This window comes from Notolepis coatsorum, assembly GCF_963971535.1.
Source record: "Notolepis coatsorum genome assembly, chromosome: 3".
NCBI classification, from domain to species: Eukaryota; Metazoa; Chordata; class Actinopteri; order Aulopiformes; family Paralepididae; genus Notolepis; species Notolepis coatsorum.
Genome location: NC_140167.1, coordinates 66884506 through 66897639, shown reverse-complemented (window position 1 = coordinate 66897639; position 13134 = coordinate 66884506). Strand labels below are relative to the sequence as shown.

General features: G+C 45.0%; 1 protein-coding gene across 2 annotated transcripts in view; it reads right to left on the bottom strand.

The window, feature by feature from the left end:
- The window catches only part of ddah1 (dimethylarginine dimethylaminohydrolase 1), a 257094-nt gene that overhangs the window by 240687 nt on the left and 3273 nt on the right, over positions 1 to 13134 (bottom strand). The window contains exon 1 of one of the 2 annotated variants that reach the window (XM_084309754.1): positions 3456 to 3800. The exons of the other annotated variant lie outside the window; for it this stretch is intronic. Coding sequence (XP_084165880.1) covers positions 3456 to 3752 — 297 coding nt within the window. The 5' untranslated portion in view covers positions 3753 to 3800. Of the gene's footprint in view, positions 1 to 3455; positions 3801 to 13134 lie in introns of those variants that run through there. 2 annotated transcript variants of the gene reach the window in all.

Genomic DNA, 13134 nt, shown 5'->3' with positions numbered 1-13134 from the left:
CTTGTCCAGCACAGAGCAGTCTGTCCTCTGGACCTGGCGATAACAATGTCCACATTATGGTGACAGGAACACTGCACAGTCCTTCCCGGTTGAGACGTTAAACCGAGGTCCTCCTGACTGAATTGAATTCGGTCATTAAAGAACCCAGGGCAAAGATTAGGGGGTTCCCCGATGTTGATTGATTGATTGATTGAAAACTTTATTAACAGATTGCAGAATGGGTACAATACAGTACAGCTCAATACACACAATTGTTAAGGGGATGCAGACCAGAGAAAGACTTTCGTCTTGTTTACATCAGGGTCCCCCATTTTCAATTAATCAGGACATATATGACATACATGACATACAGATAGACAGTACTGCTACATCTATACATTTATGACATACCAAATTTGCAAATACAGTACTGTTTGTGATACAAAAAGAGTCCAGAAAAGGGAGTATATACATTTGACGTAAAAACTGTACATTGGAGGAGGTTGGGTGGGGTTGGGTGGGGGGGGGTTGGGTAGGAGGGGTTGGGGGGGGAAACACTGTACAACTGTACAAGCAAAACTGTACATTGGAATATTGACAACCATACTAGGTAATGTACTGTACATTGGAGGGGGTTGGGGGGGGGACACTGTACAAACAAGCAAAACTGTACATTGGAATATTGACAAAACCATACTAGGTAATTTACTGTACATTGGAGGGGGTTGGGTTAGGACATTTACAGGGGCCAGTTTCGAATTGCAGTCTCCCGTAGGTGTTCTTTGAGAGTGGTTTTGAAAGTGGGTAGTGATTCACATTCCTTTACAGCTTTAGGTAGGGCGTTCCACATTGATGTGGCATAATTGCAAAACGTGTTTAGTCCCTTGTTTGAGCCGAATCTGGGTTTAACATGATTTGTGGAGCTCCCTCTGGTGTTGTGATCGTGGTATTCACTGACCTTTGGGAAGTATTTTGACATGTACATGGGTACCTTGGTCGTGTAGTGTATCTTGTAGACCAGGCCCATTGCAAGTTGCTGTACTCTGTCGTCTACTCTAAGCCATCCTAGGTTGTCAAAGTGGGCAGGGGTGAGGTGGGTTCTAGGAGTAAGGTCAAGCAGTAGTCTGACGAGTTTGTTTTGAGATGTTTGTAATTTTGTTTTTAGCGCCTTTGAGGTGCTTTGGTACCATGAGGTACAAGCATAGTCGTAGTACCCTTGAATGAGTGCTCCTGCCAGAGTCTTCAGGGTATTCTTGTTTACCAGAGAGGAGATCCGGTACAAGAATCGAGTTCGTTGGTTGACTTTTTTTTATTACATTGGATGTCATTTTGTCACAGGAAAGATTAGCCTCTAGGATGGAACCCAGGTAGGTAATTTCATCTTTCCTTGTGACAATATTGTCACCCACTGTAACTGAGAAGCCGTCGGTCTTGCTGAGTTTGTTATTTGAACCGGCCACAAGTCACAATCAGATCTCTGAGGCCACTTAAAGGTGCTGTAAGTAGTATTTTCTTTGTTAAAATAACTGGTCTACATGTTAAAATAATAGCTCTACATTCTCATGGTCATCACTGATATAGAGTGTCTGGTCAGTAACATGGGTCTCCCAGTCCCTCCACTCTGCAGCAAACAGAAAATCAATTTTCTGGTATCCCGTTCCCACTTTATCCAATCAGGAGAGAGAACTCCACACTGGAAAAATGGTCTGACAAAAATAAGAAATAAAAACTAGTTTTAAGCAAATGTGTTCTTGAAACAAGTAGAATAATCTACCAGTACAGTAAGCACATTTGGCTAGGCAAGATTTCTTGAAATAAGTTAAAAATATATCGAGGGTTCTCTCTCTTGATTGGATAAAGTAGGAAGGGTAATGTATTTTCTGTTTACTGCAGAGCAGAGGGACTGAGAAACCCATGTTACTGGCCAGACACTCTAATCTATATCATTGATGGGTGTTGAAGGAGGATGCCATTTCCACTCTACATCACTTTTAATGTAGATGCAATGATTCATTCATTCAAGAAGAGATTGATCAGTGTTTTTGTGTAGGATACACAGTTTCCCAGAACACAGTGATGTAGCAGGGCTACTGAAAGGGTTAAAATACATGGACATGAAATCTAGACGCTGAACTTAAGACGCATGTCGTAATATATCTACTCAAATAAACGTCATATAACGTTATGACCATATTATCGAGCTCAAAACATATTTGTGAATTCTGTTTTAGGATGGATTTACGCTTTTAGAAGCGACAGGCTTTCCAATCAATAGCCTGTCCCTTTGGTGTGGCTGGCTGGGGGCCCTTAGTACTACTGAGAGCAGCGGGAGTGACTCTAATTTGAAATGACAGGGGCTTTCAAAGCCATCCCACCGTCTCTCCCTCTCACAAACACATAAACAAACACACAAATATACACAGACGCACACACATACACACAGAGCGACTGTCATGACAGTCCTACCATCACACAGACACAAACAAACACACAAATATACACAGACGCACACACAGACACACAGAGCGACTGTCACGAAAGTCCCATCACACACGCACACACACACACACACTCATGCGCAAAGTCTCTCCCTCTCTCCCACTCTCCACACACACACAGACAATGCCATCCATACAAGATGGGATGTCTCTCAGATGTGAGCACATTTTTAAGAAAAAAGTTATTAATTGATCATCCGTTCAGCTGAGAATTAGGAACCATTACCAAAACATGTCAATGATTGAGGAGGAGACTGCAAATCATCTCTTGACTCCACTGCCAGCAATAACAGGGCATACATAAAATATAATGTGAAATCTGCTGTCCATCCGTTCCACACATTGTTATATAGCCTGCAGCTCATGACAAACATAGGCTACATTAAAGGATGTAATTGGGCAGGTAAGCTATCTCGCTACATCTCCAAATGAATGCCCTGCTCAGGAAAACGAATGGAACAGCACAAGTTTGGGGCACATTTCCCCCGTTTAAAAACAACAACAAAAAACAACGAAATATGGACCCATGTGATCAATCTCTAAACCTCCATCCGTTCTCCATCACTGTCGTCTTTCAACGGGCGTTGCCTGGTGATGAGTCTGACTAATCACCATATCCCGTTGTGGTTGGTGTGATGGTGACTTAAACCACTTATGCCTATTAGCAGGACATCAACTAAACGGGTGGGAGCCACAACACACCACACCACCACCACCACCACCACACACATCATCAGACTTTCATTTAGGTTTACATTCGAATGTGTTGCGATTGCGAAACATATTGAATATTTCAATATGTCAATATTTGTATTGTTATTTCCACTCTTATTCTCTGCATTGCTTTTATTCTGTCTATTTTACGCTCATGTTATGTCTATGTTATTACTGTGAAGCACTTTGGGCTGCAAATATTGTATGAAAGGTGCTATACAAATACACTTTATTATTATTATTACATGGTTTTTGACACTTTACCTCTCTCCTCCTGCTCTCAGCCCCGGGTCTCGTAATGAGCGCGGTGTCGCCGCAAACCACCGCCGCATCCTCCACGAACACGCAGTCGGGCAGCGACTCGTCCGCGGGGAGTTCGATCACCTCCAGCCCGAGCTTCTGTCTCAGGACCTCGACGTACACTTCGTGCTCCCGCTGCGCCTTCGCCAAGTCCACCTCCAGGCTGTTGGTCCTCAGCGCCTCTCTGGCGAGGGACGCGGGGACAGCGCGCACCACGGCGTGGGTGAAATGACCAAAACCAGCCATTGAACCTGCAGCCATGTCTCTCTCAGTCCCTGCACACTTGACACCGTTAAACAAATGTGGAAAAAAAAGAAGAAAAAACTCAAACCGGTCAAATGAATGAGAGTAAATACTAAGTTAACCCTTTGCACGCCCGTTTGTTTGTTCCCCGGCTTAAATAATATGTGTTTCTTTATTTACAGTAGCCGTACTGCTGCTGAACTGTCAGTCCCACTCCAGTCTCCACGCAGCGCGACAGCTCTCTGGTGACGCGCGTCGACCATCACGTGTATAATGTGTCTCAGTGTAGAGGCAGAGTCCAGCAGGCAGAGAGACAACCCGTTACCCGACAAGTGTCTGTATCTCAGTGAGGCTGCAGAGTCCAGACAACCCGACAATGAGTGTGAGTGTGACTGTATGATAGTATCTCAGTGAGGCTGCAGAGTCCAGCAGGCAGAGAGACAAGCCGTTACCCGACAAGTGACTGTATCTCAGTGAGAGGCTGCAGAGTCCAGCAGGCAGAGAGACAAGCCGTTACCCGACAAGTGACTGTATCTCAGTGAGAGGCTGCAGAGTCCAGCAGGCAGAGAGACAAGCCGTTACCCGACAAGTGACTGTATCTCAGTGAGAGGCTGCAGAGTCCAGCAGGCAGAGAGACAAGCCGTTACCCGACAAGTGACTGTATCTCAGTGAGAGGCTGCAGAGTCCAGCAGGAAGAGAGACAAGCCGTTACCCGACAAGTGACTGTATCTCAGTGAGGCTGCAGAGTCCAGCAGGCAGAGAGACAAGCCGTTACCCGACAAGTGACTGTATCTCAGTGAGAGGCTGCAGAGTCCAGCAGGCAGAGAGACAAGCCGTTACCCGACAAGTGACTGTATCTCAGTGAGAGGCTGCAGAGTCCAGCAGGAAGAGAGACAAGCCGTTACCCGACAAGTGACTGTATCTCAGTGAGGCTGCAGAGTCCAGCAGGCAGAGAGACAAGCCGTTACCCGACAAGTGACTGTATCTCAGTGAGAGGCTGCAGAGTCCAGCAGGCAGACAAGCCGACAAGTGACTGCCAGCTTTGGTTCGTAAATATAGCGTAAATATAAAGAGTCCTTTGCAAAAGCAAAACAATCTGTTATTAATGACGAGTTCTAGGTGCTGCCGCTGCAGCTACAGCTGCCAGTATAGTGTGGGAAAACAATCTGACCCGTCACTTTATAACACACACACACACACACACACACACACACACACGCACAAATTGGATCAGTGTTTCAACAGCAAATACACAACTATAGTAGTTATAAATATTAGGCTCGAGTTCCCGCACGTTCCCCACACAAATGCACTGATATAGATAAGTGTATATATTATTTACCAGACATACTATTAAACATATTTTATTCTGCAAAATAAACGCAAGCAAAGATATACCATCATTGTTTCTGCAGTCTCAATGCCTAAGCATACTATAATAATAACAATGTCAGAAGGTATAGGTATCTGACTCTTTGGATACAGCGCTAGACATAAAAACACCATATGCAAAACATATCAGCCTGACTGAGACACATTAAGGAAATAACTGTCTCTCATGGTTAAGTAGAGAGAGAGTGTGCGCGTGCATGTGTGTGGACGTGTATGCATGTGTTGTACGTGCACCTAAGGTACTCTGATTCCCCATGGTACCATCTCAGGCTGCCTCGTTGCTCCCGAATGGATGGAATATCTCTTCAGACTCTCTCTCTCTTTCTATTTCTCTCTCTCTTGTCCCAGAAGCACATTCTTCCACAGCATGGGACCTCAAAACGTTTGTCTCTTCTTGTTCCAGATTCACTCAATTATCCCTGACCGGTCTAAACATTCCAGAACATTCCAGGAGCCCCACATTCATTTTCCATTCCAGTCAGGAACAACCCCCCCCCCCCCCCCCACCCCTCTCTCACACACACACACACACACACACACACACACACACACACACACACACACACACACACACACACACACACACACACACAGCTGAGGTATTTGGGTTAGTTTAGAAGAAGGAAAGCCCTCATAGCCACACCTGGTCCTGCTGGTACGGTACATTCTGTAGCTATAAAAGAACAAACGTGAATGAAAGCAGACGCCCCCGCCATCACCTGTGGTTAATATCAAGCTCAGCTGTCTGCAGCAGGCTCTCGATCTGCCAGGGATGGCTTCAGTTCACTTGCATTTGCAATGAGTGCAGAAAGTGGAATCCCCCCCCCCCCCCCCCCCCCCCCCCACACACCTTTCAATTTCAAAATACTTGAAAATGCTTTTGGCGAGAAAAGGTTGCGTTATCCGACCTGTTGAAGAGTAAATTAGAATGAATGTTCCTGCGTCTGAATTACATTTTTAAAGGTAGAATCTGTAATTCCGTCAAACATCGACCTCTAGGCAAAAAATACCTGCTTTGTTTCCTTTTTTTTATTTTATCTTGGTCTTATGTGTGGGTTGGAGTTGAGTGGGGATAGTGGAGGGGTTACTATTGTAAATGGTAAATATTGCATTTATATAGCAGCTTTTATCCAAAGCGCTTTACAATTTTTGTTCCTCACATTCACCCCTTCACTCACACATTCACACACCAATGACAGAGGCGACCATGCAAGGTGCCAACCTGCACATCGAAAGCAATTAGGGGTTAAGTGTCTTGCTCAAGGACACATCGACACACTGCCTGGGAGGAGCGGGAATCGCACCGGGAACCTTCTTACTACCAGGCGACCGCTCTACCTCCTGAGCCACTGTCGCCCCCATAACTAGTGTCATCAGTGGTAGAAATGAGCCTACACGTCATTGTGTATAGTATACCACATGGGGTCATGGTGTGTAGTATACCACATGGGGTCATGGTGTATAGTATACCATGGGGTCATGGTGTGTAGTATACCATGGGGTCATGGTGTGTAGTATACCACATGGGGTCATGGTGTATAGTATACCACATGGGGTCATGGTGTGTAGTATACCATGGGGTCATGGTGTGTAGTATACCACATGGGGTCATGGTGTATAGTATACCATGGGGTCATGGTGTGTAGTATACCATGGGGTCATGGTGTGTAGTATACCATGGGGTCATGGTGTGTAGTATACCATGGGGTCATGGTGTGTAGTATACCATGGGGTCATGGTGTGTAGTATACCATGGGGTCATGGTGTATAGTATACCACATGGGGTCATGGTGTATAGTATACCATGGGGTCATGGTGTATAGTATACCATGGGGTCATGGTGTGTAGTATACCATGGGGTCATGGTGTGTAGTATACCATGGGGTCATGGTGTATAGTATACCACATGGGGTCATGGTGTGTAGTATACCATGGGGTCATGGTGTGTAGTATACCACATGGGGTCATGGTGTATAGTATACCACATGGGGTCATGGTGTATATTATACCATGGGGTCATGGTGTGTAGTATACCATGGGGTCATGGTGTATAGTATACCACATGGGGTCATGGTGTATAGTATACCATGGGGTCATGGTGTGTAGTATACCATGGGGTCATGGTGTATATTATGGTGGGCCATGAGATGAGATACTTGGTACTCAGCACCACACTCTGAAACTAGCTCTCTAGTATCAGATGAGATTTCAAAGAGTTCTTCCAAGAGTTTGGATGGAGATGTGTCAGGAAGCTTTGTCTCAATGTTGTCTGTAAAGTTTTCATTTATCCAGAGTAACTTGGTAATCCTTTTCTGTGTTTTATTAAATAATGATTTTCAGATTTTGAGAAATGGTATTTTCATGGAGAACAGTGCAGCTGCAACAGATAGCACTTTAGTGATAATTTTCTGAAACCCCCCCCTTTTTTTTTAAATAAATCTCAAGGCCCCCCCTGTCATGCCTCTGCGCCCCCCCTGGGGGGCGCGCCCCCCACTTTGAGAAACACTGGTGTATAGTATACCACCATGGGGTCATGGTGTATATTATACCATGGGGTCATGGTGTATAGTATACCACATGGGGTCATGGTGTATAGTATACCATGGGGTCATGGTGTATAGTATACCATGGGGTCATGGTGTATAGTATACCATGGGGTCATGGTGTATATTATACCATGGGGTCATGGTGTGTAGTATACCATGGGGTCATGGTGTATAGTATACCACATGGGGTCATGGTGTATAGTATACCACATGGGGTCATGGTGTATAGTATACCACATGGGGTCATGGTGTATAGTATACCACATGGGGTCATGGTGTATAGTATACCACATGGGGTCATGGTGTATAGTATACCACATGGGGTCATGGTGTATAGTATACCACATGGGGTCATGGTGTATAGTATACCACATGGGGTCATGGTGTATAGTATACCACATGGGGTCATGGTGTATAGTATACCATGGGGTCATGGTGTATAGTATACCATGGGGTCATGGTGTATAGTATACCATGGGGTCATGGTGTATAGTATACCATGGGGTCATGGTGTATAGTATACCATGGGGTCATGGTGTATAGTATACCATGGGGTCATGGTGTATAGTATACCATGGGGTCATGGTGTATAGTATACCATGGGGTCATGGTGTATAGTATACCATGGGGTCATGGTGTATAGTATACCACATGGGGTCATGGTGTGTAGTATACCATGGGGTCATGGTGTATATTATACCATGGGGTCATGGTGTATAGTATACCATGGGGTCATGGTGTGTAGTATACCACATGGGGTCATGGTGTGTAGTATACCATGGGGTCATGGTGTGTAGTATACCACATGGGGTCATGGTGTATAGTATACCATGGGGTCATGGTGTATAGTATACCATGGGGTCATGGTGTATAGTATACCATGGGGTCATGGTGTATAGTATACCACATGGGGTCATGGTGTATAGTATACCATGGGGTCATGGTGTATAGTATACCACATGGGGTCATGGTGTATAGTATACCATGGGGTCATGGTGTATAGTATACCACATGGGGTCATGGTGTATAGTATACCATGGGGTCATGGTGTATAGTATACCACATGGGGTCATGGTGTATAGTATACCATGGGGTCATGGTGTATAGTATACCATGGGGTCATGGTGTATAGTATACCATGGGGTCATGGTGTATAGTATACCATGGGGTCATGGTGTATAGTATACCATGGGGTCATGGTGTATAGTATACCACATGGGGTCATGGTGTATAGTATACCACATGGGGTCATGGTGTGTAGTATACCATGGGGTCATGGTGTGTAGTATACCATGGGGTCATGGTGTATAGTATACCATGGGGTCATGGTGTATAGTATACCATGGGGTCATGGTGTATAGTATACCACATGGGGTCATGGTGTATAGTATACCATGGGGTCATGGTGTACTGTATAGTATACCACATGGGGTCATGGTGTGTAGTATACCACATGGGGTCATGGTGTGTAGTATACCATGGGGTCATGGTGTGTAGTATACCACATGGGGTCATGGTGTATAGTATACCATGGGGTCATGGTGTATAGTATACCATGGGGTCATGGTGTATAGTATACCATGGGGTCATGGTGTATAGTATACCACATGGGGTCATGGTGTATAGTATACCATGGGGTCATGGTGTATATTATACCACGGGGTCATGGTGTATAGTATACCATGGGGTCATGGTGTATAGTATACCACATGGGGTCATGGTGTATAGTATACCATGGGGTCATGGTGTATAGTATACCACATGGGGTCATGGTGTATAGTATACCATGGGGTCATGGTGTATAGTATACCACATGGGGTCATGGTGTATAGTATACCATGGGGTCATGGTGTATAGTATACCACATGGGGTCATGGTGTATAGTATACCACACGGGGTCATGGTGTATAGTATACCACACGGGGTCATGGTGTATAGTATACCACATGGGGTCATGGTGTGTAGTATACCATGGGGTCATGGTGTATAGTATACCACATGGGGTCATGGTGTGTAGTATACCACATGGGGTCATGGTGTATAGTATACCACATGGGGTCATGGTGTATAGTATACCATGGGGTCATGGTGTATAGTATACCACCATGGGGTCATGGTGTGTAGTATACCATGGGGTCATGGTGTATAGTATACCATGGGGTCATGGTGTATAGTATACCACGGGGGGTCATGGTGTATAGTATACCACATGGGGTCATGGTGTATAGTATACCACATGGGGTCATGGTGTATAGTATACCATGGGGTCATGGTGTATAGTATACCATGGGGTCATGGTGTATAGTATACCACATGGGGTCATGGTGTATAGTATACCACATGGGGTCATGGTGTATAGTATACCACATGGGGTCATGGTGTATAGTATACCACATGGGGTCATGGTGTATAGTATACCACATGGGGTCATGGTGTATAGTATACCACGTGGGGTCATGGTGTATAGTATACCACATGGGGTCATGGTGTATAGTATACCATGGGGTCATGGTGTATAGTATACCACATGGGGTCATGGTGTATAGTATACCACATGGGGTCATGGTGTATAGTATACCACATGGGGTCATGGTGTATAGTATACCATGGGGTCATGGTGTATAGTATACCATGGGGTCATGGTGTATAGTATACCACATGGGGTCATGGTGTATAGTATACCACATGGGGTCATGGTGTATAGTATACCATGGGGTCATGGTGTATAGTATACCACATGGGGTCATGGTGTATAGTATACCACATGGGGTCATGGTGTATAGTATACCATGGGGTCATGGTGTATAGTATACCACATGGGGTCATGGTGTATAGTATACCATGGGGTCATGGTGTATAGTATACCATGGGGTCATGGTGGGGTCATGGTGTATAGTATACCATGGGGTCATGGTGTATATTATACCATGGGGTCATGGTGTATATTATACCACGGGGTCATGGTGTATAGTATACCACATGGGGTCATGGTGTATATTATACCATGGGGTCATGGTGTGTAGTATACCATGGGGTCATGGTGTATAGTATACCATGGGGTCATGGTGTATATTATACCATGGGGTCATGGTGTATAGTATACCATGGGGTCATGGTGTATAGTATACCATGGGGTCATGGTGTATATTATACCATGGGGTCATGGTGTATAGTATACCATGGGGTCATGGTGTATAGTATACCATGGGGTCATGGTGTATAGTATACCACATGGGGTCATGGTGTATATTATACCACGGGGTCATGGTGTATAGTATACCACATGGGGTCATGGTGTGTAGTATACCATGGGGTCATGGTGTATAGTATACCACATGGGGTCATGGTGTATAGTATACCACATGGGGTCATGGTGTATAGTATACCACATGGGGTCATGGTGTATAGTATACCACACGGGGTCATGGTGTATAGTATACCATGGGGTCATGGTGTATAGTATACCACATGGGGTCATGGTGTATAGTATACCATGGGGTCATGGTGTATAGTATACCATGGGGTCATGGTGTATAGTATACCACATGGGGTCATGGTGTATAGTATACCACATGGGGTCATGGTGTATAGTATACCACATGGGGTCATGGTGTGTAGTATACCATGGGGTCATGGTGTATAGTATACCATGGGGTCATGGTGTATAGTATACCATGGGGTCATGGTGTATAGTATACCATGGGGTCATGGTGTATAGTATACCACATGGGGTCATGGTGTATAGTATACAACATGGGGTCATGGTGTATAGTATACCACATGGGGTCATGGTGTATAGTATACCATGGGGTCATGGTGTATAGTATACCACATGGGGTCATGGTGTATAGTATACCACATGGGGTCATGGTGTATAGTATACCATGGGGTCATGGTGTATAGTATACCATGGGGTCATGGTGGGGTCATGGTGTATAGTATACCATGGGGTCATGGTGTATATTATACCATGGGGTCATGGTGTGTAGTATACCATGGGGTCATGGTGTATATTATACCATGGGGTCATGGTGTGTAGTATACCATGGGGTCATGGTGTGTAGTATACCATGGGGTCATGGTGTATATTATACCATGGGGTCATGGTGTATATTATACCACGGGGTCATGGTGTATAGTATACCACATGGGGTCATGGTGTGTAGTATACCATGGGGTCATGGTGTATAGTATACCACATGGGGTCATGGTGTATAGTATACCACATGGGGTCATGGTGTATAGTATACCACATGGGGTCATGGTGTATAGTATACCACACGGGGTCATGGTGTATAGTATACCATGGGGTCATGGTGTATAGTATACCACATGGGGTCATGGTGTATAGTATACCACACGGGGTCATGGTGTATAGTATACCACATGGGGTCATGGTGTATAGTATACCATGGGGTCATGGTGTATAGTATACCACATGGGGTCATGGTGTATAGTATACCACATGGGGTCATGGTGTATATTATACCATGGGGTCATGGTGTATATTATACCATGGGGTCATGGTGTGTAGTATACCATGGGGTCATGGTCCCCTTAGTAGGGTACCACCAACCCGCTCAGCTACCAGCACACCACTGCCATGCTTCAGTTCAAGTTATAAACGGTTCCTATAATGTTTCTGATAAAAGACCTGGATGCCTGTTCTCACTTAGGAAAAGACTGAGCTGCTTCCCGTCTTATCAGTCTTTTTAGCTGATCCTCAAATTCCTCCAGTGGGACGAGGAGGTCAACTGGCTCACTTTTCTCTATTTGACAAAAGATTAGACTCTCTCTTTATCTGCCAAATGCAACACACAAAGCTGTTATAAAACGGCACAACGACTTTGATATCATTTGGGGTGATGATGATGACGGGAACCAAGCAACTGAAGGGACGAGCGCCTTAACAATCGGAAGATTGTTTAAATGAAAAACATGACGTGTGGAAGAGACACAGAGTTCTGTTTTGATTCTCACCAGACAGGGATGAAAACATCCAGCTAGCTGTGGCGCAGCCAGGGGTGGAAAGTTTACCAGCCCCCTATACTGTAGCTCGTAGCTCCAACCTTTCCAGCATAGAACACGTGTAAAACTGTCTTCGCTAAAAATCACTTCAATGAGAAGAGAGATGAGAGGGACGATGAGAGCCAAATAGTCTTCACCAGGTGTATCTAAAATTGTTTATGGGTACAGGTTAATAAACAACACACACACACACACACAGCAGGGTGATATTGGCGGGGCCACAACATGACATGACTCAAGGTCGATAACATTGAATTAGGCTGTGACAACCAGTGTTGTAGTCCTCGAGTCCAGGACTCGGACTGATTTGCAGGACTCGTGACTCGACTTGGACTTGAACGCTGATGACTCGGACTCGAGCATTGACTGCATTCGGACTCGGGAGGTGCAGACGAGGACTCTGGTCTTGTTAATTGATAAATACAGTTATTTAT